The sequence below is a fragment of the Pseudophryne corroboree genome, chromosome 1 (genome assembly GCF_028390025.1).
Source record: "Pseudophryne corroboree isolate aPseCor3 chromosome 1, aPseCor3.hap2, whole genome shotgun sequence".
Taxonomy (NCBI): Eukaryota; Metazoa; Chordata; class Amphibia; order Anura; family Myobatrachidae; genus Pseudophryne; species Pseudophryne corroboree.
In genome coordinates, this window is record NC_086444.1 from 548102002 (window position 1) to 548128831 (window position 26830).

General features: G+C 45.7%; 1 protein-coding gene across 5 annotated transcripts in view; it reads left to right on the plus strand.

Annotated features, from left to right (window-relative positions):
• Positions 1-26830, plus strand: part of LOC134898490 (RNA exonuclease 1 homolog) — a 279518-nt gene that overhangs the window by 176463 nt on the left and 76225 nt on the right. For 4 of the 5 annotated variants that reach the window (XM_063914100.1, XM_063914099.1, XM_063914098.1 and 1 more), the window contains exon 15: positions 26020-26158. The exons of the other annotated variant lie outside the window; for it this stretch is intronic. In XM_063914100.1, the coding sequence (XP_063770170.1) occupies positions 26020-26158 (139 nt within the window). The remainder of the gene's footprint in view (positions 1-26019; positions 26159-26830) is intronic. 5 annotated transcript variants of the gene reach the window in all.

Genomic DNA, 26830 nt, shown 5'->3' on the forward strand with positions numbered 1-26830 from the left:
GAGTTATCCGAGCTAGTCAGGAACCTCCTAAAACCAGGAAAAGTGTCAGTGCATCATTGCACAAGAGTCCTGGGAAAAATGGTGGCTTATTACGAAGCGATTCCATTCGGCAGATTTCACGCAAGAACTTTTCAGTGGGATCTGCTGGACAAATGGTCCGGATCGCATTTTCAGATGCATCAGCGGATAACCCTATCTCCAAGGACAAGGGTGTCTCTCCTGTGGTGGTTACAGAGTGCTCATCTTCTAGAGGGCCGCAGATTCGGCATTCAGGATTGGATGCTGGTGACCACGGAGGCCAGCCTGAGAGGCTGGGGAGCAGTCACACAGGGAAAAAATTTCCAGGGAGTGTGATCAAGTCTGGAGATTTTTCTCCACATAAATATACTGCAGCTAAGGGCAATTTACAATGCTCTAAGCTTAGCAAGACCTCTGCTTCAAGGTCAGCCGGTATTGATCCAGTGGGACAACATCACGGCAGTCGCCCACGTAAACAGACAGGGCGGCACAAGAAGCAGGAGGGCAATGGCAGAAACTGCAAGGATTTTTCGCTGGGCGGAAAATCATGTGATAGCACTGTCAGCAGTGTTTCATTCCGGGAGTGGACAACTGGGAAGCAGACTTCCTCAGCAGGCACAACCTCCACCCGGGAGAGTGGGGACTTCATCGGGAAGTCTTCCACATGATTGTGAACCGTTGGAAAAGACCAAAGGTGGACATGATGGCGTCCCGCCTGAACAAAAAACTGGACAAGTATTGCGCCATGTCAAAAGACCCTCAGGCAATAGCTGTGGATGTTCTGGTAACACCGTGGGTGTACCAGTCGGTGTATGTCTTCCCTCCTCTGCTTCTCATACCCAAGGTATTGAGAATTATAAGACGTAGAGGAGTAAGAACTATACTCGTGGCTCCGGATTGGCCAAGAAGGACTTGGTACCCGGAACTTCAAGAGATGCTCACAGAGGACTCATGGCCTCTGCCGCTAAGAAGGGACTTGCTTCAGCAAGTACCATGTCTGTTCCAAGACTTACCGCGGCTGCGTTGACGGCATGGCGGTTGAACGCCGGATCCTAAGGGAAAAAGGCATTCCGGAAGAGGTCATTCCTACCCTGGTCAAAGCCAGGAAGGAGGTGACCGCACAACATTATCACCACATGTGGCGAAAATATGTTGCGTGGTGTGAGGCCAGGAAGGCCCCATGAAGAAATTTCAACTCGGTCGTTTCCTGCATTTCCTGCAAACAGGAGTGTCTATGGGCCTCAAATTGGGGTCCATTAAGGTTCAAATTTCGGCCCTGTCGATTTTCTTCCAGAAAGAATTGGCTTCAGTTCCTGAAGTCCAGAAGTTTGTCAAGGGAGTACTGCATATACAACCCCCTTTTGTGCCTCCAGTGGCACTGTGGGATCTCAACGTAGTTCTGGGATTCCTAAAATCACATTGGTTTAAACCGCTCAAATCTGTGGATTTGAAATATCTCACAGGGAAAGTGACCATGCTGTTGGCCCTGGCCTCGGCCAGGCGAGTGTCAGAATTGGCGGCGTTTGTCTCAAAAAAGCCCATATCTGATTGTCCATTCGGACAGGGCAGAGCTGCGGACTCATCCCCAGTTTCTCCCTAAGGTGGTGTCAGTGTTTCACCCGAACCAGCTTATTGTGGTACCTGCGGCTACTAGGGACTTGGAGGACTCCAAGTTGCTAGATGTTGTCAGGGCCCTGAAAATATAGTTTCCAGGACGGCTGGAGTCAGGAAAACTGACTTGCTGTTATCCTGTATACACCCAACAAACTGGGTGCTCTTGCTTCTAAGCAGACGATTGCTAGTTGGATGTGTAGTACAATTCAGCTTGCACATTCTGTGGCAGGCCTGCCACAGCCAAAATATGTAAATGCCCATTCCACAAGGAAGGTGGGCTCATCTTGGGCGGCTGCCCGAGGGGTCTCGGCTTTACAACTTTGCCGAGCTGATACTTGGTCAGGGGCACACCCTGACTGAGGAGGACCTGGAGTTCTCTCATTCGGTGCTGCAGAGTCATCCGCACTCTCCCGCCCGTTTGGGAGCTTTGGTATAATCCCCATGGTCCTGACGGAGTCCCCAGCATCCACTTAGGACGTCAGAGAAAATAAGAATTTACTTACCGATAATTCTATTTCTCGTAGTCCGTAGTGGATGCTGGGCGCCCATCCCAAGTGCGGATTGTCTGCAATACTTGTACATAGTTATTGTTACAAAAATCGGGTTATTATTGTTCTGAGCCATCTTTTCAGATGCTCCGCTGTTATCATGCTGTTAACTGGGTTCAGATCACAGGTTGTACAGTGTGATTGGTGTGGCTGGTATGAGTCTTACCCGGGATTCAAAATCCTTCCTTATTGTGTACGCTCGTCCGGGCACAGTATCCTAACTGAGGCTTGGAGGAGGGTCATAGGGGGAGGAGCCAGTGCACACCACCTGATCCTAAAGCTTTTACTTTTGTGCCCTGTCTCCTGCGGAGCCGCTAATCCCCATGGTCCTGACGGAGTCCCCAGCATCCACTACGGACTACGAGAAATAGAATTATCGGTAAGTAATTTCTTATTTTTAAGGTGCATGTAACATGATTTAGAGACAGATTGAATGTGTGGAACAAAGGACAGTTCAGAGTCAAGGGTGACACCTAGGCAACGATGTCTCCACGGTGTGATAAGGATTACTGTGTGGGCATAATGTGTAAAGGGAACTGCTACTGTGTGAGCATGTGTATAAGGGATACTACTCTGTAGTGTAATTTGAATTGGGGGTACTATTGTATGGTCATGTCCCTTTTCCACCAGATCATGTCACTTTTTTGCACATGCAACTTCCCTATGTCAAATATGGGGGGCGCCTGTTCCTTACTTTGCCAGTGGCGCCCGGACCCCTAGATACACCCCTGCCTGAAGGTACACTTTAACATGGATTATTCCTTGCAGACTCTGGATCTGCAAGAAAAAATCCATGTTAAGATGCACCCTTTGGGGCTTAACGTGCAGGTGAACCTATAGATACCAGCACCAACACAGAATCTATTGATTATCACGTGCTCTTTGCTGGCTTACCATGCAAGAGATTGATCATTTTGAATAGCTTTGGGCATTAAACCTAGAGCTTTACCTACCAAGAGCCTGTCAACACCCCCACCCAGCAGCTTCAGCGCAACGAATTCCACCTTTCTGCCAAAAACCCTGGCCTGACCCAGTTTTCAGGACACTGTTCCAGCCCAGGTCAGACCCGGTTTACACTGCACCTTGGATTTGAGTTATTTCCAGGCCGGGCCCCGTTTACACTGAACCTGAATTTGCCCTGCATGTCACTTGCAGACATTCCCTTGAGGCGGGCCTCTTCATACACAGCCAATCTGCAGCTTTTAAGCATAACCTGGGATAACTCTGTTCAAGCTGTATACACTGCACTGCTACCAGGGCCTGTTTACCAGGTCACTCGACCTAGGTTCTTTTTCAAGGACCCTTTTACACCAAGCTGCGACCTGGGTAGACCAGTAAAAGGGGTATTAGTCGGCGCTAGAAACGACATTTTGCTGTCAACGTGTCTCGATGCTGGTAGTCAAGTGTGGGTGTATAGATAGAAAGGAGGGGGGAGGGATGGTGAGGGGGAATCATCCTTTTACTCATTCAACCAGTGAACAAAATGTAATGAATTGGTTTCAATTAGATTAAACACAATCAGACTTAATTACTGCCAGCCCTGCTTGACTAGATCATTTTACCTTAATGTGAAGTAGGCTAAAAGGTCTCCACAAGCAGCACAGTAAGCTGCAATCAAGACATTCTCTAGAATGAGGAAGGAGGTTATTAAACTAGATCAGCCTGGAAAGGTGTTAAAACATTATCTAAGGCTCAGACTTCAGAAAACCACAGTGAGTGATTCTCCAAGTGGAGCAAACTTTGAACAGTGGTGAATCGCCGAAGCCTACTAAAATCTCTCCAAGAATGCATCGATGACTAATATAGCAATTCATAAAGTAAGGGCTGATCATTCAAAAATGTAACTTTTTGGAGGCCACGGGTCCTGTTACCTCTGGTATAAAACTAACACCACATTGTACTTTAAGAACTTGCCAACTGTCAAAACATTTTGGTGGCAGTGTGATGGGGATGCTTTAGGACCTGTCAACTAGGCATAATTGAGGAATTGTGAATTTTCAGGGAGAATATCTGGTTATCAGTCCATGATCTGAAGCCACCTCTGGCTCAAACGGAATTACCATTTTGGTATGGCCTAGTCAAAGTCTTGACTTGAATCCAATTGAGATGCTGTGAACAGGGGCAGGTAACTCTCAAACCATACAGTGTGGCTGAATTAAAGCATTTCTGCAAAGAGGAGTTGGCCATATTTTCTCTACAGTTATGTGAAAGACTGAGCTCCAGTTAAGTGTTTGGTTGCTGGTAAAGGTGGCACAACCAGTTAAGTTTGTCTCTGACACCAACCCGCTCTGTTATGTCTCATTCTTGCACCCTCAGGTTCCATACTTAGAAAATGGCCTAGCTGCCAATAATGGGCTGTTTGGTATGTCCCATCTCCCTCGAGCAGGCTTCTACTGCATGCAAATTGAGGAGACGAAACAGATCTTCTCCAGTTCTATATAGATGTGTATAAACTTATTAGAGCTCACACCGTAACATTTAATCAGGTTTAAATAGCTATGTAATATTATGATAAACTATTTTAGGGACACTTCTTTTGGAAAAAGTATTCAGTTAAGTGGTTGATAAACAAAGTTAAGAATCTGATTACAAGGATAAAGTGTTTGGGCTATATGATCCAGTCACAGCAGATAGGGTTATTTAGAGTATAGAAAGAGAACATATGTTTTTGTACAAAATGTATAGGAGGGTTTTGGTAACGGGTGTAGATTAATAGATCTTCACTAAAAAGGTCTACAATCAATAGGTGGACCACTAATGGTCAACATGGAATAGATACAGTAGAAAAGGTCGACACAAAGGTAGACACCTTTTTTCTTTTTTTTGGGGGGTGGGGGGTGTTTTGGAACTCTGCTACCAGTATGCTCAGCACAGGTTTCAATACCCAATCGTAGTCCACGTGGATGATAAAGTCTGAAAATGCTGAAAAAATAAAAACTTGTGTCAACCATTGTCATGGCGACCTTTTGATCGGTCTACCTTGTACTTGTTAACTTAATGCATGTCAACCATTAGTGGTCTATCTATTGACTGTAGACCTTTTTAGTGTAGATCTGGACCGGATATCGTGGTAATTGGGTAGGATAGCTTATGAAGATTGTGGGCAGGGCTGTAGCGAGGGTGGCTCTGATGGCGCACGAGCTACGGGTGCTGGAAAAGTTAGAAGTCGCGCTGCTGCCTGACTCCACCCCCCCCCCCCTTCTCCCGCTATACCGTGTGCTGCTGTACAGGCAGCCATGGAGGAGGAGAAGCAGAGGGGGGTGCACACTGACTCAGACTCTAAGGAACAGGGTAGGTCAGAGGCAAAAGCAGGACACACGGACATCGGCACATGCTGGAGCTCTGCCACCCTCTTTATATGTCTCTCGGTCTGCTTGTAGCTGTGCAGCAGGGTTACTTCTGTCCTGCAGCACCACTCTGCGCGCAATGCTGCAGCACCTCTTTATGCCCCGGCTGCTGCAGCACACATCTCTTGCCCGGTTGTTGCAGCACCTCTCTCTGTATTAGAAGCTGCTTAGTAGAATGTATAAGCGTCTCTAGTGTGACATAACGTATATAAGGGCCTCTACTGTGTTGTGTAACTTGTATAAGGCACTCTACTGTGTGGTGTAAAGTGTATGAGGAGTACTATTGTGCAGTGTAATGTGAATAACAGTACTTTGCTGTGTAATCTGAATTGGAACTATTCTGTGGCCATGCCCCTTCCCCATAAAGCCACACCCCTATTTCTCTTTCATCCACTAAGGGACACTGGAACACTTCATACAGCTGGGGTGTGAAGTAAGCAGACCAGATGTGGAACAATCAGCCAGCTCCTCCCCCTTCATGCCCCCTAATCCCTCAGTTTGAAAAATTGTGCTGGAGGTGCAGCACTGAAGGAGCTCCTGCTCCACTATGTATTGATTTATTTATTTTTAAGACCGAATAATTTCTGGCTGGAGCCAAGCCAACCTATCTGAAAGGGGGGGGGTGGCGGCAATGGCTCCAATGTGCAAGAGAGACAAAGATCCTGTCTGAAGAGGTCCACATCTCTCTCAGGGGATCGTCTGCAGCAGCAGAACAGAGTAAACGGGCTGCCTCAGAGCTGAGGTAAAAGTTAGGAGCTGTGCAGCAGGTGAGAGGCTAAGTATAGTAAGTCTCCCCCTGAATGACTATTCCCGTAGCAGCCACGCAAAGCCAGGAGAGCAGCTCAGTACAGGAAGGACAGGCTGCTCGTGGCTAGGAGGTCCGGCCGCGAGGGGACCGGAGGCTCTGGAGCGGGCGCTGGGAAGCCGCAGGGGTCGCTGTGAGGAAGACAGACACGGCGGTTGGCGGCGCTGGCGGCATTTTCATGTAGTAAATGAAGGTGAGCAGCGGAAAGACTCTGACATCCCGGGTGCGGGAGACTGAGCTGGGAGAGGCTCAGTGCCGATGAGTAATGATGTCAACACATTTTGGTTGTGGCCATCTTGTTTTTTTTTTAGTATAGGCGCACAGGTTGAGCGGCCTCTCCTCCCTGAGCGGAGGATTCAGAGAGGCCATTCACAGAAGGGCATATAGCATAGTGAAGGCTGAGACTATTTACTGTTGATGCTGGCGCTGTTAGAGTAGGAGGCTCTGCTGCTGTGATCTCTCTACAAGTTATATATAACCCATTGGGGGAGATTCGAATGTTTGAAAAGTCGGTTGGGTGTCTGTTTTTTCCTGTCTATTAGATAGGGAAAAAACAGACTCCCAACTGACTTTTCAAACATTTGAATCTCCCCCAATGTGTTTATCTTCCAAAGGACACTGCTGACAGGTCCTGCAGAGGTGGAGCAACAGACTTGACAACCCAGTCAACGCAAGCTGTATTATCAGTTGGTGACGTGAGGGTTGCAGACATCAGGCTGGTTTTACTAATATTATTACAGCTGTCTGAATCTTATTGCTCCCTATATGCCTACGGTCTTTCTCTTCCCATTCTAATAGGATGAAAGCACTGCTGTGTGGTATATGTCTGTTTTAACATCTCAAAAGCAACGACCAAGACCACAAAGACTTGCTATGAATGCTCAAAATGTGGTAAAAAGAACATTAATGTTAAAAGGCAGTTCCCGGGTGTGCGCCACATGTTTAGGAATGGACGCTCAACCTTGGAGCGTCATGGGACGTCTGCGTCATGGGAAAGGGCGCTGACAGCCATTTCTAAGGAAATGGCAGTTTCCTGCAAGCAACATTTTGAACGGGCTGCAGGGTTTTCCAAAACTATGGAGAAATTTCTAATCCGAATTACTCCGCTTGCACAAGTAGAAAAAAGCGCGTGTAAAGCGGTGAGACCACTCCCTTTCCTGCGGGAAGAGGCGGAGGAGGGTTTCCTAGAAGACTATGAGGGAGGTCAGTGGAACAAATAATGGATATCGGTCCTCAGGAGGAGGACGCTGAAGTTAAGGGTTTGTCTTCCCTTATTGAACAGATAAAACAGGTCCTTAGCTTCAAGGAAGAAAAGGTTAAGGAACCTGAGGTGTTTGATTTATTTGAGTCCCAGAAACCGTTAACAGCAGTTTTTCCAATTCCTCAGGCTCTCTCCAGAATCTCTTCCAAATGCCCAAAAAGTTGGAGGTCAATTACCCACTAACCAAGGGTGTCATGTCTAAGGGGGAGGTTCTACCGATTGTGGACGCCTCCCTGGCTAGACTGTCAAAAGAGACAATCTTACCAATGCCAAACTTGACTATACAAAAATGTCAGATCAGAAGGTAGACACAGCACTTAAATCTATTTTTGTGGCTGCTGGTACATAACACAGACCCACAATTAATAGTGCTTGGGTGTCCAAGGTTATTGTAGCATGGGCTAGTCATGTTGTTCAGGCTGTAGAGGACTAGCTGAGCATATCCGTGAGTCGGCTACATACTTTTGCCAGGCCACAAAGGATGCTAGCAGCTTAGTGTCACGCATCTCTGCTTCGGCCAGAGGGATTCTGTGGCTCAGAGAATAACAAGTGGATTCTGATAAGGCAATGGAGGCGATCCCCTTTGTAGGAGAGACTTATTTGGTCCAGAATTAGACAAGTGGATTTCACAGGCAACAATGGGGAAATCTACTTTTCTGCCTACCACGTATCCTAAGACCACTCCACCGGTCAGATGAACGTTTTCTGGTTCAATGTTCAATTCATTTAGCTCTCAGTTCTTTTGAGCTAGAGGAAGAGGTTTTGGCGGTCAAGCTCGTGGAAGCAGAGGTAGAGTATGCTCCCAAACCACAACCAGACAGCAGGATCCTGAACCTGCTGACAAGACCCCATGGCGTGACGGTCTCCCAGCTTACCTTGGGTCTCCTTTGGGTGCACGGTTGGTTAGGTTTCGGGGCACCTGGGCTGAAACCTCACCAGAAGTCTGAGTCAACAATATAATCTCAGGGATACCAAATAGATTTTCTTCAATGCCCTCAGTCAGTTCTTTACAACAGGCCTTCTTCGGTGACTTCAGAAAGCGAGGGTATCAGATACGGCGATTCAAAGTTACTTCAGACGGAAGAAATTATGCCTGTCCCGACTTCTCAAAGAGCAACGGGATTTTATTCAAATCTTTTTGTAGTGCCAAAACCGGATGTCAGGCTAATCCTCAATTGAAAAGAGTTTTGAATCTGTTCCTGTATGTTTACAGGTTCAAGATGGAGTCAATACAGTAGAGTTCATGGTGTCCATGGACATAAAGGATACGTACCTGCATATCCCAATTAGGACCAAACACCAAGTCTATTTCCGGTTGCAGTTGGCGAGAATCACTACCAGCTCAGAGCCCTACCATTCGGCCTATCATCAGCCCAGAGAATCTTCACAAAGATCATTGCTGTCATGGTCGCGAAATTGAGATCATTAGGGGGTAACGATAATCCCGTATCTGGACGACCTTCTGATAAAGGCTCTCCCTCTAAGACCCAGTTGATCCAGGATGCTCATCAGTTTCTAATTCGACACTGCTGGATCATTTCATGAAATCCAATCTGCAACCATCGCAGAGGATTCAATTCCTGGGTCTGTTTTTAGATACGATACATCTGAAAGTTTCTCCCAGAAGACATGGTTCGAGACACAAGGGAAATGGTATGTCTGGTTCTACAGAACCAGACAGAGTGTCTGCATCTGTGTAAAGTTTTTTGTTTTGTTTTTGAAAGATGGTGGCATCTTACGAAGTGATCCAGTACGGCAGGCTTCACTCAAGACCTTTTCAGATGAATCTGATTGCTCAGGGGGCAGGCATGCATTGGCTTCTCCACCAAAGGATTCGCTTGTCGCCCCAAGCCAAGACCTCGTTAATTTGGTTGTCTGTCAACCAAAATGTAGCAGCGGTAGAGGTTTGGAATCTGGGATTGGAAGATTCTGACAGCAGATGCCAGTCTCAGTGGATGGGGAGCAGTACTGGAAAACAATCAATTTCTGGGAGATGGTCACCACAGGAGAGCAGCCTTCCAAAAAATATTTTTGAACTAAAAGCCATTTAGAATGCATTTTCTTCTGGTGGAAGTCTTGGTGAGGGCTCAACATATGAGAGTACAGTCTAACAATGAAACTGCAGCGGCATGCATAAACTGTCAGGAAGTAACAAAAAGCTGCATGGCTTTAAGGGAGGCCACAAGGATCCTGTATTGGACAGAGTAGCGCAACATAATCCTGTCAGTAGTCTTCATTCCCGGAGTGCAAATTTGGGAGGTAGACTATCGTAGTCGCCAAGATATGCATGCAGGGGAGTGGTGTCTACAAGGTTTTTGAGACAGCAGTACGACTGTGGGGTCTACCGCAAATAGACCTAATGGCCTCTCAAAACAACCATCCGTTACCAAGGTATGTGGCCAGGATGTGGGATCTAGCAGCAGAGGCGGTGGACACGCTGACTATTCCATGGTCATACGACCTGGTGTACATCTTTCCGCCATTTTCCCCTTTTACAGAGCGTGCCAATGAAGGTGAAAAAGGAAACTGTGGGTGATTTTAATAGCACTAGACTGGCCTCGCAGGAGTTGGACCTGAGGGGGCTCCTGGCGGAAGATCCTTAGAGGCTGCATCGGAGAGAGGACCTCTTGTCACAAGGCCCATTCCTTCACCCAAACCTGAACTGTCTGCGTTTGACGGCGTGGTTCTTGAGACCAGGATACTAAGACAGGGGTATTCCGAAATCTGGTATCCTCACCATGTTAGCTGCAAGGAAGCTAGTCACTGCAGCACTTTACTATAGAATATGGTAGAAGTACATGGACTAGTGTCAGTCTAAAGGATGGAATTCCAGAGAGTTCTGCCTCAATAGACTTTTGTGGTTTCTCCAAAATGGGTTAGATGGAGGTTGTAGTTGGGATCCTTGAAGGTACAGGGCTCGGCCTGTCCATTCTGTTTCAACAATGTCTGGCATCCTTACAGGAGGTTCAGACATGTTTACAAGGTGTGCTGTGGCTGCAACCAACTTTTCGTCCTCTCACGGCACTGTGGGATCTAAATTTAGTGCTCAAATTTTTAAATCTGCGGTTTTTGAGCTTTTGGAAAAGGCTGATCTGAAATATTTATCCTGGAAAGTTACCCTGCACCTAGCTTTGGCTTCAACAAGAAGGGTCTCCGAGTTGAGAGCTCTATCATACAAAAGTCCCTTCCTCGTTTTTCATGAGGACAGAGCGGAGCTCCGTACAAAAGCGGAGTTTCTGCCTAAGGTGGTTTCGGGTTTCCACGTTGACCAACCCATTGTGGTCACCTCCTTCCAGGGATTTGCGGAGGGGGACTTGACTTTCGATGTGGTCAGAGCTTTAAGGATTTACTTACAGGCTACTGACTCTATTAGAAAGTCTGACTCTGTTTATTCTGTATGATGGGCCCAAGAAGGGTTGGCCGGCTTCTAAACGGACTCTAGCCAGATGGATACTAGTTTCCATCAAACAGACCTGTATCTCTTGTGGTAAGAGGGTCCCATTTAGGGTAGGTGCTCGTACCACCATATCAGTGGGTGCTTAATGGGCGGTGGCTAGTGGAGCCTCCGCTACCCTGCTTTGTAGAGCGGCAACGTGGTCACCAGCACACACGTTCACTCGATTCTACAAATTTGATAAGTTTGCATCCAGGGATTCCAGGTTTGGACATTTTGGTTCTGCAGGCTTTGGACAGCACTGTATGAAGTGTTCCAGTGTCCCCTAGTGGATGAAAAAGAAAAGAGGTTTTGGTACTTAAGGATTAATCCATTTCTTTGAATCCACTCGGACACTGGACGCCCACCTCAGTGCTGTCAACCTGCAGTGTTCTTGTTGAATTTAGTTCAAACAGTTTGAATTATTCTGTTAATGATTCTTGGTTGCTGTTTGACTTGTTTCTATGGTTGGTTCCTCTCCATAGGGCCTTAGTTTTCATGTTCCCTCTTCTCTCTGTAAATTTTTTCAAATTGAGGGATTGGGGGGGGGGGGGGGTGAAGGGGGAGGAGCTGGATGTGCATCAATTATTTAGATTGTGCCACCTCTGGTCTGCATACTTCACTCCACAGCCCAGCTGTATGACACGTTCCAATGTCCCTTAGTGGGATTCAGAGAACTGGATTTATCGGGGAGTACCAAGATCCTTTTTTTTTTTTTTTTAAATATTCACACATGGGCGCCCAAAGGTAACTTTCACTCTGAGCTCCACAAAGTCTAGAACCAGCCCTGTCACCAATTTAAGATTTAAAAATAAAATATACAGTGTGTATATATAGATATAGAACCAGGAGGAAACAAGCAGCAGCACTCAGGAGACTCATTCAAAGTGGATAAAGTGCAGTAAATATTTAATCATGATGGAATCAGGTGACCAACGTTTCGGGGCCGTGGCGCCCCTTTGTCCATCATGGATTAAATATTTACTGCACTTTATCCACTTTGAATGAGTCTCCTGAGTGCCGCTGTTTGTTTCCCCCTGGTTCTATACTTATGATTCCAGAGGGCACCGGAGCATAATGCCTGTAGGGTGAGTGCCGGTTCTAGTATCCTCTGTATATGTGTGTGTATATGTATATGTATGTGTATATATATAATCCCCCCCCCCCCCCCACCCCCTGTCAGCCACTAGGACACTGGCACAACTTCAAGACTGTAGTGGTGGTTTACAGGGAGCTGCCACTTTTAATAATCCAAGAAGTGAAACAAGCTCCTCCCCCTCTATCCTCCATCAGCCCTCAGTTTTAAATTTGTGCCGAGGGAACCAGTCACTGCTGACTGAGCTCCATCTCAGTCTATATTTACTTTCATTTATTTAGTTTATTTGGCTTTTTTTATTCATGGAACTTAGTTCCCTCAGGAACCCTTAGCCACTTATATGAGAGAAGTGGGGTCCGGGTTACACACTAGCAGCGTCAAGCTGCACAAGGAGAACAGCGCCTAACCTGAGAGGCACTGTTCCTCCCGCGGCAGCAGCATCCTGAGGCTCTGATTTTTGTGAGTGAGCCTCCTTGTGTGAGGCACTGTGTGGCGCCTGTGTCCAGTGCAGTGGGGTCCCCCACATTCCCTCCCCTCTCCCCGCTGGCTATGACTGGCAGCGGCGCGGTCTCCACTACACTGTCGTGCTGACAGTACACAGAATGGCAGTGTGGGTGAGTGAGCCTCCTTGTGTTGGGTCACTGTGCGCGAGTGGCCGCAGTGTGGTCTCCGCTGCACTGCCGCGCTGACGGTACACAGCCCGACAGCATAGCTCACTCAGTGCAGGACAGAGGGAGTTTACAGCGGAGGTTAGTGGAGCGGATCCGTGGTAAGCAGCGGATCTGGGGGCTAAGGCGCAGGGCATTTAACTAGAAGGCAGACAGCATCTGGAGCACCTTGTGAGTTGGGTGCAGCCAAAGTCTGATTTTTTAATTGTGCAAGGCACCCACTGTGCATAGGGTACGGAGTTGGCAGGTTTTCAAACTGTCAATCACAGAAAAAGGACCATCCTCAGCTAGGCAGGTCATGGATAGCAACAATGTTTCTTCTCTCTCAGGAATCGGCACTGTTAGCAGCGACGGGTGCACATTCCTTCAGACTGCCTGAAAGCCTGCACATAAAATACAGGCTGGTTGCAGAGGGAAATAGAATAGGGGAGTAGTATAAATATATTCTCTCTCGGCGCCGGGGGGAGCGGGATGCGGCGCCAGGGGGGAGAGGAGCGGAGGAGACCGAGCGGATGGGGGAGCAGCGGCTGCAACAGTGGAGGCTCACTGCAGCGTCCACCTGGCTCCAGCAAGCGGGACGTCGCTTGCTGGAGCCGGGTGGACGCTGCTGCTGGGTCCCTGCTCTCCCCGTTGCTCCCCCGTCTCCTCTCGGATCACATATCTCAATACGACTTTTTTAAGTCTGATTGAGATTGTCGGAAACGGGGCTAAAACCTGTCGGGTTTGGCCCATTTTCCGACAATGCACGCTGATCGGCGGCTGAAACCGCCGATCAGCGTGCATTCCGACAAGTCGGGTTTCCCGACTTGTCGGAAAAAATAGGGCCGTAATGAATAGGTCAGAACCCCTTCCAACCTAAAAATGTCGGAAGTTGCCGTCTTTCCGACAGTTATTGAATATACCCCTCAGAACGAAGCTGAAGAGGACGATTGTAAGTTGGGTGAAATTACTGACCCAGACGAAGTTCCACAGTCTCAGGGGGTTGAACCTCTTATTTTAGCTATGAGAGATGTTTTGAACATTTCCGAGACTGACACTTGATAATGTCAAATATTACCTTTAAACATGAAGCTATTGACTATTACGGACTAAGTACGCTATTTGCGTACTGCGTACCGTAGGGGTACGCATTTAGTGTAACAGACGCTAAGCCATGGGCGCGACGCACGAGCGATGCGTACGCTCAGTTTCACGCTTCGTACCAAGCACGCTATAGGCGTACAGAGTACCGTACTGCTACGCTATTGGCGTAGCGGACGCTGCGCCATGAGAGACACGAGCGGCGCAGACGCTCAGACTGATATGCGGTAAACCTTATTAATAACACACAGTAAGGATATGCTTATACTCTAAACCTTAGTAATCTAATACTACAATGATGTAACGCTGAAAACCCTTAACAATGTGTATGCTGTTTGAGCGATTGTGACGCTAAGAAAACCCTTAGTAAGGAGTGAAAACACAAGACCTGGTTTTGATTTAAAAACCACAGCGGTTCTAACACCGCTGTGGATGGTTTAGAGAAAAGGGGAAAAACACAATACAAGTTATACACTACAAACTAACATCAAAATCTAACACAATAACAAAGAATAATATGAACAATAACAAACCAGAGTGAACAAATTGAAACGAATGGTGAACAGAATGGATAATAAAATGGCTACAGAGAAATATACATACGTGGGGATGATTCGCAAGCGCGTCCTGGATCCAGCCCTCAGCATTCAGAGAGAGAGCCTTCAGAGAGAGTGAGTGACTGGCCATTCACAATACAATGGTCCCTATAATCTCATTGTTCATTGGACACAGGAATGTGTCTCCACATTATAGCAAAGGTCATAGGTGGATTTGAACAGGTGGGCTGTATCTTTCCCCAACTGCTCTGGTGGGAGGTATCCTCAGGATTCCCGCCGCATGTGTAATTTACAGCAAATACAGTTAATGTTCATAAACTACTTTTGTACATAATTATACACAGGAGCGAGCGATCCTTTCCTAACTAGCATCAGAATGTTGCCCTTAAAATACCCTACAGCTGGATACTAGACACCACCTTTCAACCTTTGTCTGACCCTTCCTATCATGTAAAGAGGAATCTCTCTGTCCAGGAACAGTTTAAACTAAACATACTCGCTGACATTGTCTAGGGGAATATTTACTACAAAACACACTATTAGGGTTAAACATGCTACGATCGAGTCGCACGCTAGACGCTCGCAAACTCCGCCGTAAATACACATCTCATGCGCACGAGACGCTGTAGCGTCCCCTACGCAACTTGCGGGTATGTGCACGTACAGGGGAGTGGGAGCACGAGCAGCGCGCGTGTGCATGAGGGGTTAGTACAAGGCATATGCATCATGATATTTTTCGACTTTGACAGTCCACCCTTTGGCAGTCAACAATAACTGCCACTATCTAAACAATTTAAGCTGAAAAATATATAATACCGTGAAATAAAATACTTAGGAGGGAAAGAAAATTGTTACAATAATTCGTCTCTAGTCTTGTTCTTCTTGCTCAGATGTCGTCTCAACAGTGCTGCCTCTCAGTCTTCCCAAAACGAACACTCCAGTGATACTATATTCTTTCCGAATCGGCGCTCTTTCTGTAAGGAGCATAAATCTTGCGTTACCATTTGTTTAACTGTTGTATGACATACCATCTGTAAAACATGAAAGATCAAAAAGAGAGAGAACAATAGAAAAAGAGAAAAATTGTCAGATTTCCGTTCACCATCAGGCTGTCACACCAACATGTCTATCGGTATCTCTGCACAGTCTCAACCCACCAGTATTTCCACTCTCCACCCTCTGTGCGTGGCCAGGCACAATGATGCTGGTAAGATATACTGGGGTTGGGTAGACCTCTGAAAAGACCAAGTAGACATGTGACGTTTGAGCTGTAGTTCTGGTGAACGTCAGAGATGAAGAGGAAACATTTGAAGATAAATCAGAGTTTACCTGGCCGCCCTTGTGTCTACAAGGAATGACCTACCAATTACATCGACTGTAACCTCAGGCTTACTATCAAGGCTAACAATCCACTTCACTGGCTGCAGACTATAGGTGCGGCCCAAAATTTTTCCTATATGATCCCTGATTACAATTACGTGTGTCATACAGTGTGTCATAACTTTGCTCGTGTTCTTGTCTAGGAGGTTTGACTTTGTGTGCTGTTACAGTTGCTGGCATAATGCCCTTCCCTTTTACACAGATAACAAACCCTTGGCTTCCTCCATGTGCCAGGGGCTGAGGGTTTTGGTCGATTTGATGCCTCTTCTAGTGCTTGGATGCTCATCACCATCAACCGCTCTCCCTGTGCTTCCCTGGTTCTTTGTATATTTATGGTCATGTTCGATAGCGGACTCTCTTAATGCAGCCACCGAGATACCTCTCCAGTTAGGTTGAGTGGTCTGTACCCTTGTTCTCAACACTTCTTTTAAACCTTTCATTAATACGGACACAGCTACCTCTCTATGATGACTCTACAGTGTGAGGTGCAATTGTCTGTGCATAATGTACAATACCGTACTTACCTGTGGACACGACCTCACCTGACCCTCCGTTAGGGGGCTTTACTACTGCCTTTACCGATTGGCCCGTGCCCACCTGGGTGTCTTCTATGGTGGCTGCTGGAGAAAGTGCCGACATCGTGCTGGGCTCACTTTCTTGCTTGTAATCCTGAGGGAAGTTTAACATGGGGTGCAACTTGCACGGGTTAGAATTTGTATATTTATCAGTTTTACTCCTATCGTCATTAACACATTTATTACGTTTACTCTTATTGTCATTACTACATTTATTAAGTGCACTATTATCATCATATCCCAGTATGCCATTCTCTGTAGCCATTGTCTCTCCAGTTGCCATCAGTTTCCTGTTAGGGTTGGAACCAGCTGTGTAAGCTAATTCCCTTTGTATCTCACCTTCTTGTTGCCATAACTGTAAATAATCATAATGTCTAATCCGTTGCTTTCCGGATTTTATCAGACTGATAAAGCTAAATATTTATCTTATATAATACCCTTTATGAGGTCTAAGAACACTGTACGCTATTTACGTATGGAGTACCGTAAGGGTACGCACGTTGCGTAACAATCGCTTAGCCGTAGTCGAGACGCTCAAGCGTCACGTTCGCTCACGGCCAAGAGATCACAGGCAGGCACGCTATTGGATGCCGACTAACGTAATGATTCGCTATAGCGTAGCGGACGCTCGGGACCACGAGGAGATCACCAGCGGCGCTGACGCTCACAATGTTAAACCTTTATATCTAAACCATAAACAGTGTATTATGCAGTAAGACCTTAGTGTAGTGATAGAGTGTAAATGCAGCACAGTATAACCTTATTAACTTAAAAGCTGTTCGAGCGTCACCGACGCTCTGAGAATACTTAACACTATAAGAAATACACAGATACCGTGCTTAGGGTCCAACGCCTTATATATATATTATGAATGTTATACTTGCAAAAGAATTAATACAATACAAGTCATACACTACAATATAACATAGACTAACTAACCAGATAACTACACGGGAAATACAATACAATACAATTACGTTTTAAGGGAAAATAAGAGAGAAAGAGGAGAAGAGAGAGAGAGAGAAATGGCTCACAATAACAGTAAGATCAATATGATTGCGGAGAAAACTTACGCACAAGGGGAACGATCGCATGCGCCTCTGGACATCCAGCTCCCGATTATCAGCAATGAGAACCGTTGAAGAGTGAGAGCTGGATGTGATCGGCTTGTCTATTTATGCCCCACACACAATACAATTCAATGGTCCCTACAATCTCATTGTTCATTGGACACAGGAATTCCTCCTCGCATTATAACAAAAGGTCATAGGTTGATTCATACAGGTGGGCTGTGACGATTTCCAACTGCTCAGGTGGGTGGGAAACTGGGTTTCCCGCCGCATGGATAAGTAAGTGCAAATAATAGTAAATGGACATAAACTTCTTATGTCCATAACTATTCGCACGAGCGATTAATCCGCTTCAAACCAACACCGGAATACTGCTAATTAAATACTCTTCCGATGGATACTAAACACCACTGTATTACTCCTGTCTGACCCTTCGTATCAAACAAAGGGGGATTTCTCTGTCCATGAACATGCTACATTAACTAAACTTTCAGATTCTATCAAAGGGACCATGATCTACAAAATACATTATATAGTGGAAATATGTAACGAAAGAGTCGCCCGCTAGACGCACACAATCTCTACCGTAAATGCGCATACCGTGCGCCTGCGGGTGCCCGCAACAGCGAGTATGCGCACGCACGGGAGAGCGCACGCATGCGCAGCAGGGACACATGAGGTGCAAATATGGCAGTGTGCATCGTGATATTTTTCTGACTTTGACAAGACATATCCTTCTCCTTAAATTTTTCAAAACCTCAGGATTAAAACTGCCTACGCTAGGGAACTGTTCCCCATCGTTCAGTCATACGTTCCCACTCATTGCACAAGACCTCTGCGTGTGATCTATATTTCTCACACATTATGTACCTCGCTGACCCTTTGGGCCGACAAATATCAACGTGAACCCTTGTTGATCGTCCCCTACTTGAGCAACTGGCCCCCATTCTTTGCAGGTATCGCCTTCTCAGCGAACCCTTACAAAAACCAACTTACTCGGTGGTAAGGCGACGGTGAAAGTCCTCTGAGCGCTTTCACCCACTCACGCCCCTATTGGCCTATACACCAGCCCTGTGTCCGTATCCTGTTTCCAGTGCCGGTAGTACCCAACCTCAGGATCTTTTATAACCTCTATTTACTGAGAGCGTGTGGGAGTATGCTACCCCTCCCAGTAAATATCAGTTGTTGAAGATTTCCTGAGTGAACAGCGAAACTCCCTTAAAATAAAAAAAACCTACACATCACGTTTACCTGTACAATTAGCATCTATGATCCCGCAGCAAATTTAGTTTGTATCAAGGTGAACTAACTAATGTACACAGTAGCGTGCGGTCCAATCGCACTGCGTATAAGTAACTATTACTTATCCGCCTTACGACCAGCGAAATCGGTTGTTTAGGCTGCGAAACCTCAGCCGGAGCGTATTCTCAAAACGGGCCTATATGGGTACTACGCAAACCCCCGGGGCTGCGCTCACTACCTCTGACCTTTCTCAAGTCAGGGTTTTCAGAATTTCACTAGTTGCTTTTAACGGATTTCTGACTTCGACGACCTTCTGGTCTGCTGATTGCTACCTTGCTCCTTTATACCTTTATACAATGTTAACGTGAGAAAGCCACTCCCACGCCACCAAGTGTCCACTCACCTGATGTGGTCTCCGACGGGATCCCGAATTATGGGTTCACAAAAAAAAAACTTTATTTTTCACACTCACTCCTGCTCACTCATATGCACTTTGATTTTTCTGTACAGAAAATTACTTTCATTCAGGTAAAACAGGCTAATCCCAGATGTGATGCAACAAGAGGAGGATCTTTTAAACTAAAATTTTGGAAACTGAACAAATTTGTGCTATTATCGCGTGGCTTCCGTATCTCCTTAAACTAAAACAATGCTATCGTATGATTTGTATTTAGTGGGCGTATCTGTACGCACGTTGCGTAATATACGCCACGTGTGTAGGCCTTTGCGTTGCGTACGCAATCTCGCACGCGGTCCGAGACATGTATACAAAGGCCGGATACGTCCGCAGTAACACAAATAACACGCTTCTATAAATGCTAACGATATTGAACTATAATCTCTTACCAAGCACCACACAGTATCTCCTGTATAAACCTTTATAACTGGGTCAGGCTGCGTGTGTGCTTTACAATTACTCCCTTAAATATTACTTTTTACTTTTCACGAAATAGCAACAAATTTCCCAGCACGTGATCAATGCTAATGGCAAACAGAAAAGTAGATATGCGACAATACACAGATAAAATACAAATGCGTGTGTTGCGTGCGCAGTTGAAACCAAACAGAAATTTAACAGATTTAAAAAAAACAATAAACAATAGCTTTGCGTTCTTACCTTTCGGATCCGGATCCCACCAGCATCCCTACAAACCAAGCGGAGCAGACGCTTATCTAATCAGCACTACTGTATCCCCGACGACCAAACGGCTAACAGGGGATACTACCTTCCCGCCCTTTGCTGATAGATAAAAGTCTGCCTTGTCCTGCTAGGCTGCGGATATGAGGAGGACCGGACGAGCCCCCAATTGATAATGTCAAATATTACCTTTAAACATGAAGCTATTGACTATTACGGAATAAGTACGCTATTTGCGTACTGAGTACCGTAGGGGTACGCACTTAGCGTAACAGACGCTAAGCCGTGGGCGCGACGCACGAGCGATGTGTATGCTCAGTTTCACGCTTCGTACCAAGCACGCTGTAGGAGTACCGTACTGCTACGCTATTGGCGTAGCGGACGCTGCGCCGTGAGAGTGAGACACGAATGGCGCAGACGCTCACAGACTGATATGCAGTAAACCTTATTAATAACACACAGTAAGGATATGCTTATACTCTAAACCTTAGTAATCTAATACTACAATGATGTAACGCTGAAAACCCTTAACAATGTGTATGCTGTTTGAGCGATTTGTGACGCTAAGAAAACCCTTAGTAAGGAGTGAAAACACAAGACCTGGTTTTGATTTAAAAACCACAGCGGTTCTAACACCGCCGTGGATGGTTTAGAGAAGGGGAAAAACACAATACAAGTTATACACTACAAACTAACATCAAAATCTAACACAATAACAAAGAATAATATGAACAATAACAAACAAGAGTGAACAAATTGAAACATGGTGAACAGAATGGATAACAAAATGGCTACAGAGAAATATACATACGTGGGGATGATTCGCAAGCGCGTCCTGGATCCAGCCCTCAGCATTCAGAGAGAAAGCCTTCAGAGAGAGTGAGTGACTGGCCAGGCAATGGTGGTCTTTATATACACAACATACATTCACAATACAATGGTCCCTATAATCTCATTGTTCATTGGACACAGGAATGTGTCTCCACATTATAGCAAAGGTCATAGGTGGATTTGAACAGGTGGGCTGTCTTTCCCCAACTGCTCTGGTGGGAGGTATCCTCAGGATTCCCGCCGCATGTGTAATTTACAGCAAATACAGTTAATGTTCATAAACTACTTTTGTACATAACTATACGCAGGAGCGAGCGATCCTTTCCTAACTAGCATCAGAATGTTGCCCTTAAAATACCCTACAGCTGGATACTAGACCCCACCTTTCAACCTTTGTCTGACCCTTCCTATCATGTAAAGAGGAATCTCTCTGTCCAGGAACAGTTTAAACTAAACATACTCGCTGACATTGTCTAGGGGAATATTTACTACAAAACACACTATTAGGGTTAAACATGCTACGATCGAGTCGCACGCTAGACGCTCACAAACTCCGCCGTAAATACACATCTCATGCGCACGAGACGCTGAAGCGTCCCCTACGCAACTTGCGGGTATGTGCTCGTACGGGGGAGTGGGTACACGAGCAGCGCGCGTGTGCATGAGGGGTTCGTACAAGGCATATGCATTATGATATTTCTCGACTTTGACACACTGGATTCACCATATACCGCTTTATTTGGTAGAAGGCAGCATTCATCGGTCACTTATCTTTTTTTTCCAAGAAACTGGATGATCAGCTGAAGGAGGCTTGGAAACACCCGGACAAGCCGTTTCAGATGCCTAAAAGTTTTCAAAGTATTAATCCATTTCCATCAGCTATGACTGATAAGTGGGATATGTTAACTCTAGTGGACTCCACTCTATCCAGGTTGTCCAAAAAGACTGCATTACCTGTTCTGGGAGCAAATTCGTTGAAAGGCCTGTCTGACCGGAAACTGGACACAATGTTGAAGTCCATCTATTCGGCTGCAGGTGTCTCACTTAGACCAACCTTGGTGAGTTTGTGGGTGAACAAGGCAGTGGAGCATTGGACCATTAAATTGGTAAAGGACTTACAAGAGGGAGTGCCGTTAGAAGTATTATTAATCTTAGCGGAACATATTAATGAATCTGCTATATACCTAGGAGTAGCGGCTAGAGATATCGGACAAGTTATCTCAAGAATCTCAGCAGCAACTATTACAGCCAATAGAGTCCTTTGGCTTCGGTCATGGCAAGTTGATGCTGAGTCAAAAAGAGCAGCGGAAGCACTTTCGTTTACAGGTGATATTCTTTTTGGAAAATAACTAGACTCGTTAACTTCGCAGGCTACGGGTAGTACATCTACCTTTTTTTACCAACCCTTCCACCACCTAAGCACTCATACTGGAATTTCCTTTTGGATCCTTTGTTCCACTCTGCCTTTTAGAGGACGCAGAAGAGCTACATCCTTGCGAGGTAGAGGTCATGGCAAGCAACCAGCTGCTGCTCGTAGTCCATACCAAAAGCCTGCAGAAAAGACCATGGCATGATGGTCTCCCTTCCCACTGGGGCCCAAGTATGGTGGGAGCGTGGCTTCAAAACTTTCAGGATGCCTGGTTCGATATCAGACTATGCGTGGATTCACAATATCATCTCCCAAGGGTACAAGTTATATTTTGAATTTTTGCCGCCAAATAAATATTTTACGACCAGTCTTCCACTTCTTCTGGACAAACGTTTGGCCCTTCAAGGTGCAATACAGCCCTTGGTAGGTCGGCTGTGTTAATGCCGGTACCACTGCTTCAATGAAAGAAGGGTTTCTATTCCAATCTTTTCGTAGTACCAAAACTAGACTGTACAACCAATTCTGAATCTGAAATCGTTAAATCCGTTTCTGTCTTATTACCGGTTCAAGATTGAGTCGCTCAACACTGTGCTCTCGAGCCTGGAACCCAAGGAATTTATATCTCTGGATGTCAAGGATGCACATCTCCACATTCCGTTATGGGAACCACACCAAGAGTTTTCTCATGTTTGCGATTTCAACAGGATCATTTTCAGTTCAGAGCCTTACCATTTGGTCTGTCCACAGCCCCCAGGGTGTTTACCAAAGTCATGTCTGTGGTGATTGCTCACTTCCAGATCACTGGGAGTCACAATAATACCATACATAGACTACCTCCTCAAAGCTCCATCAGATTTCATTCTCCAGGAGCATGCTCTATTAACATACAATGTGTTTAGTGAAACACGGATGGATAATCAATTTTCGGAAATTCAACAGTCACTGCGTATCCAGTTTCTCTGTGTGATCCTAGACACCAACATCCAGAAAGTTTGGTTTTTTTTTTGTTTTTTTTTCTGCCTCAAGACAAAGCTCTGGGTATACAGAAACTGGTCCAAGCTGTCCTCAAGCCATGGCTGGTATCAGTCCATTGTTGAATTCGTTTGCTTGGGGAAATGGTAGCAGCTTTCGAATCTCTGGAGTTTGGCCGTTTTCATTCACAATCCTTTCCAGCTGGATCTGTTAAATCAATGATCTGGGTCGCATCTACACCTTCAACAGTTAGTTCGACCGACTGACTCCAGAGATGTGACTTTTACTTCTTTGTGCAGTTGGAGCCTGCAGGCAGGTGGTTTGGTGAATGGGACTGGATGCTCCTAATGACTGATGCCAGCCTCAGGGGATAGGGCGCATTTGTGTTGGACTTCCATCTTCAGGGCCATTGATCTCCACAGGAATTGCTGTTGCCAATAAATGTGTTGAAATTGAGAGCGATCTACAATGCACTGGTAAAAGCTGCCCAAGTTCTTCGATCCAAGGTGGTAAAGGTTCAGTCGGTCAACGCAACTGCTGTAGCATATGTAAACAAGTAGGAACGTACTCTCAGTCGCCAAGCGATGCGAGCGGTGACGCGCATTCTCCAGTGGACAGACCGCAACGCTGTAGTCCTCTCAGCAGTATTCATTCCAGGAGTAGACAATTGGGAAGCAGTCTACCTCAGCAGTCAGGATCTACATCCGGGCGAATGTGTACTTCACCCAGAGGTGTTCGACACTCTGACACAGCGCTGGGGGTGTCCGGAGGTGGATCTCATGGCGTCCCATTTCAATCAGCAGCTTCCTTGATACATCTCCAGAACACGGGATCCTCAGGCGGAAGCTGTAGACGCTCTGGCCGTGACTTAGCCGAACGACCTAGTATACGTGTTTCCTCAGTTTTCTCTATTGTCTCATTCTCAAGAGAATCAAACGGGAGTCAATCACTGTGATCTTGGTAGCACCAGATTTGCCTCGGAGAGCTTGGTTTTCAGAGCTGCGCTTTCTGCTAGCGGACGATCCTTGGCCTCTACCTCTGGACGGATCTACTCCAACAAGGGCCCTTCGTGGCTCTTGAGGCAGACATCCTAAAACGCAAAGATTCCGGAATGTGTGATTCACATGATGTTGCGTGCACGAAAACCTGTTACGGCATCCTATTACCATCGCATCTGGAGTTCTTATATCTCTTGGTGTGACCGAAAAGAGTTTCAATCAGATTATTTTCGTCTCACGGCTCTTGCTCTTCAGGCAGGTTTTTAAATTCCGGAGTTCGTCTAGGATCCCTGAAAGTTCAGGTATCTGCCTTGATTTTCTTTCAGAGATGCCTGGATGTACAAACTTACCTACAAGGGGTCCTTCGGCTACAATCCCCGTTTGTTCCCCATACAGCTCCTTGGGACTTGAACCTGGTGCTGTATTATCTGCAGACACTCTGTTTTGAACCATTGGAAGAAGCAGATATTAACTATCTTATTTGGAAGACTGATTTTCTATTAGCCATAGCTTCAGCCTGGAGGGTGTCTGAATTAAGAGCCTTATCTTGTATGCCTCACTACTTGATTTTTCATCCTGATAGGGTTGAGTTGAGAACACGTGCTTCCTTTCTTCCCAATCATATATCAATCAGCCGATTGTGGTACTGTCCTTACAGGAGGACTCTGGGACACCTTCTCTGTATGTAGTGAGAACGTTTAAGATCTACGCGGAACGGACAGCACCGTTAAAGACCGATGCTTTATGATCTTCCGTGGCGAGGGTGGCCTGCTACTAAGCAGACCTTGGCCCGCTGGATTCGGTTGACTATTCGTCAAGCCAATCTAGATGACCTCCAATATCCATTGCGGCCCACTCTACATGCTCAGTTGGGTCTTCCTGGACTGCTAGTAGGGGGGGCTATCACGTCTCAACTCTGTAGAGCAGCCACTTGGTCCAGTATTCATACGTTTGCCAAGTTCTACAAGTTTGATACTTTTGCGGCTTCATCTTCACGGTTTGGCCGTCTTGTTTTGCAAGTTCCTCAGCGATCTCCTGCCTAGGAGGGAAACTTTGTGACGTCCCCACGGTCTTGAAGTTGTGCCAGTGTCCCCTAGTGGTTGACGGCAAAAGGAGTATTTTGGTACTTACCGATAAATCCCTTTTTCGGGAGCCATAGGGGACACTGGCCGCCCGCCCGTCGCTGTTCTCTTGCCTTCATTGTTCTATTGTTTATGTGCAGTCTTCCCTCGTATAGTTCTATTCTCTTGTTCTCGTCTCCTCTCGGGTAATTCATAACTGAGGGATGATGGGGGTTAGAGAGGGAGGAGCCTGTTTCACTTCTTGGATTATTTAAAGGGCCAGCTCCCTGTAAACCACCATCAGCCCCTACGGTTGAAGTTGTGCCAGTGTCCACTATGGCTTCCGAAAAAGGGATTTATCTATTCAAATACCAAAATCCTCCTTTTCAAATGTAACATTCACCCAATTTAGTAAACTAGAGGGGGCGCCCAAACATACCCTTGCTCCAGGCATCATGGCGCCTAGCTACACCTGATTGTGGGTTGTTCAGGAAATTAACAAGCTTGTTTGTTTCATGAGGTGCATTTTCAGGGAATACTTGACTTTTTGCATGCTAAAAGAGAGCTTTGTTTGAAGGAGGGCATCCTACAATGGGTGGAGCCCCAAAATTCCTGTAACTAGGAATGGGAGCAGGTAATGAGTGTGGATGAGATATAAAAATGTTGTATTGAGCTGTGCAGGTGCATTGGGAGGTATTCTGAGACCAGCAAGATGTTTGCTTATTTGTTAGAAGTATTAGTCTATTTGCCTGAATAGTACAGAATTCATGTGGGGACTGAATGAGTGGAGCAGCAGTAGAACAAAAGTTCTGTAAGGAAAATCAGTTACGCCAAAATAGATTTAAGAAAATGTCTGGTATATGAAAGACCAGTAATGAGGCTATTGCAATAGACAATTAATGCATTCATTATTTTGCACTTTTTTTAATGATGCATCACATTTACATCCCCAATAGGTTTTCTGGTGTAACAGAAGATAACTTGGAGAATATCACTACAACACTTAGAGATGTACAGGCCATTTTGCTCAACTTATTTAGTGCAGATACTATTCTAATTGGACACAGTTTAGAAAATGATCTAACTGCACTTAAGGTAAATCCACACTAACACAAATTGCTTTTTGGAAATTAATGCTCCTACGTTATGTTAATGGTAAAATTATTATTCATTTTACTTTCATTTTTATTTTCTTTATCATTTATTCTTCCTTTACCTAAGTTGTTGATTTCTTACCACCTTCATTCCTTCCTCTTACCTGTTTGTATCATTGGTGGATTTGGGTGAGAGGCCTGGTATCTAAGCACTTCACTTCATTCCACCAGTGTTCATACTTTCTGTGCCAAAATGTACCATACATCATTGCTGCAGATGCGCCAAACAGCCCTTTTTTTTTTTTTCCTAAAATACCACCTTTGTCACAACACGGTATGATTAGGATGCATGAGGAGACTGATTAATTTTGATGTGCTCCTTTTATATCTAGCATGTGAAAGTCTTTGACTCTGTATAAGAAATGCCATGATGCAGCGACTTTTTTCCATGCAAAGTTCCATTGTGCTTCTTATACAGACTCAAACACAGATATACAAGTGTTGCTGCATATCAAGTTAATCAGCTGAGTGTCCTGGTACATCCTAGTCACATTACATTGGAATAAAGATGTATTTTCAACTCCCAATGATAGCAGAGCTGCACTGATCCTGGCAGTTCTCACGCTGCGTGTTGTATTGAGGTTAGATGAATAAGGACACATCTTTATGGTAT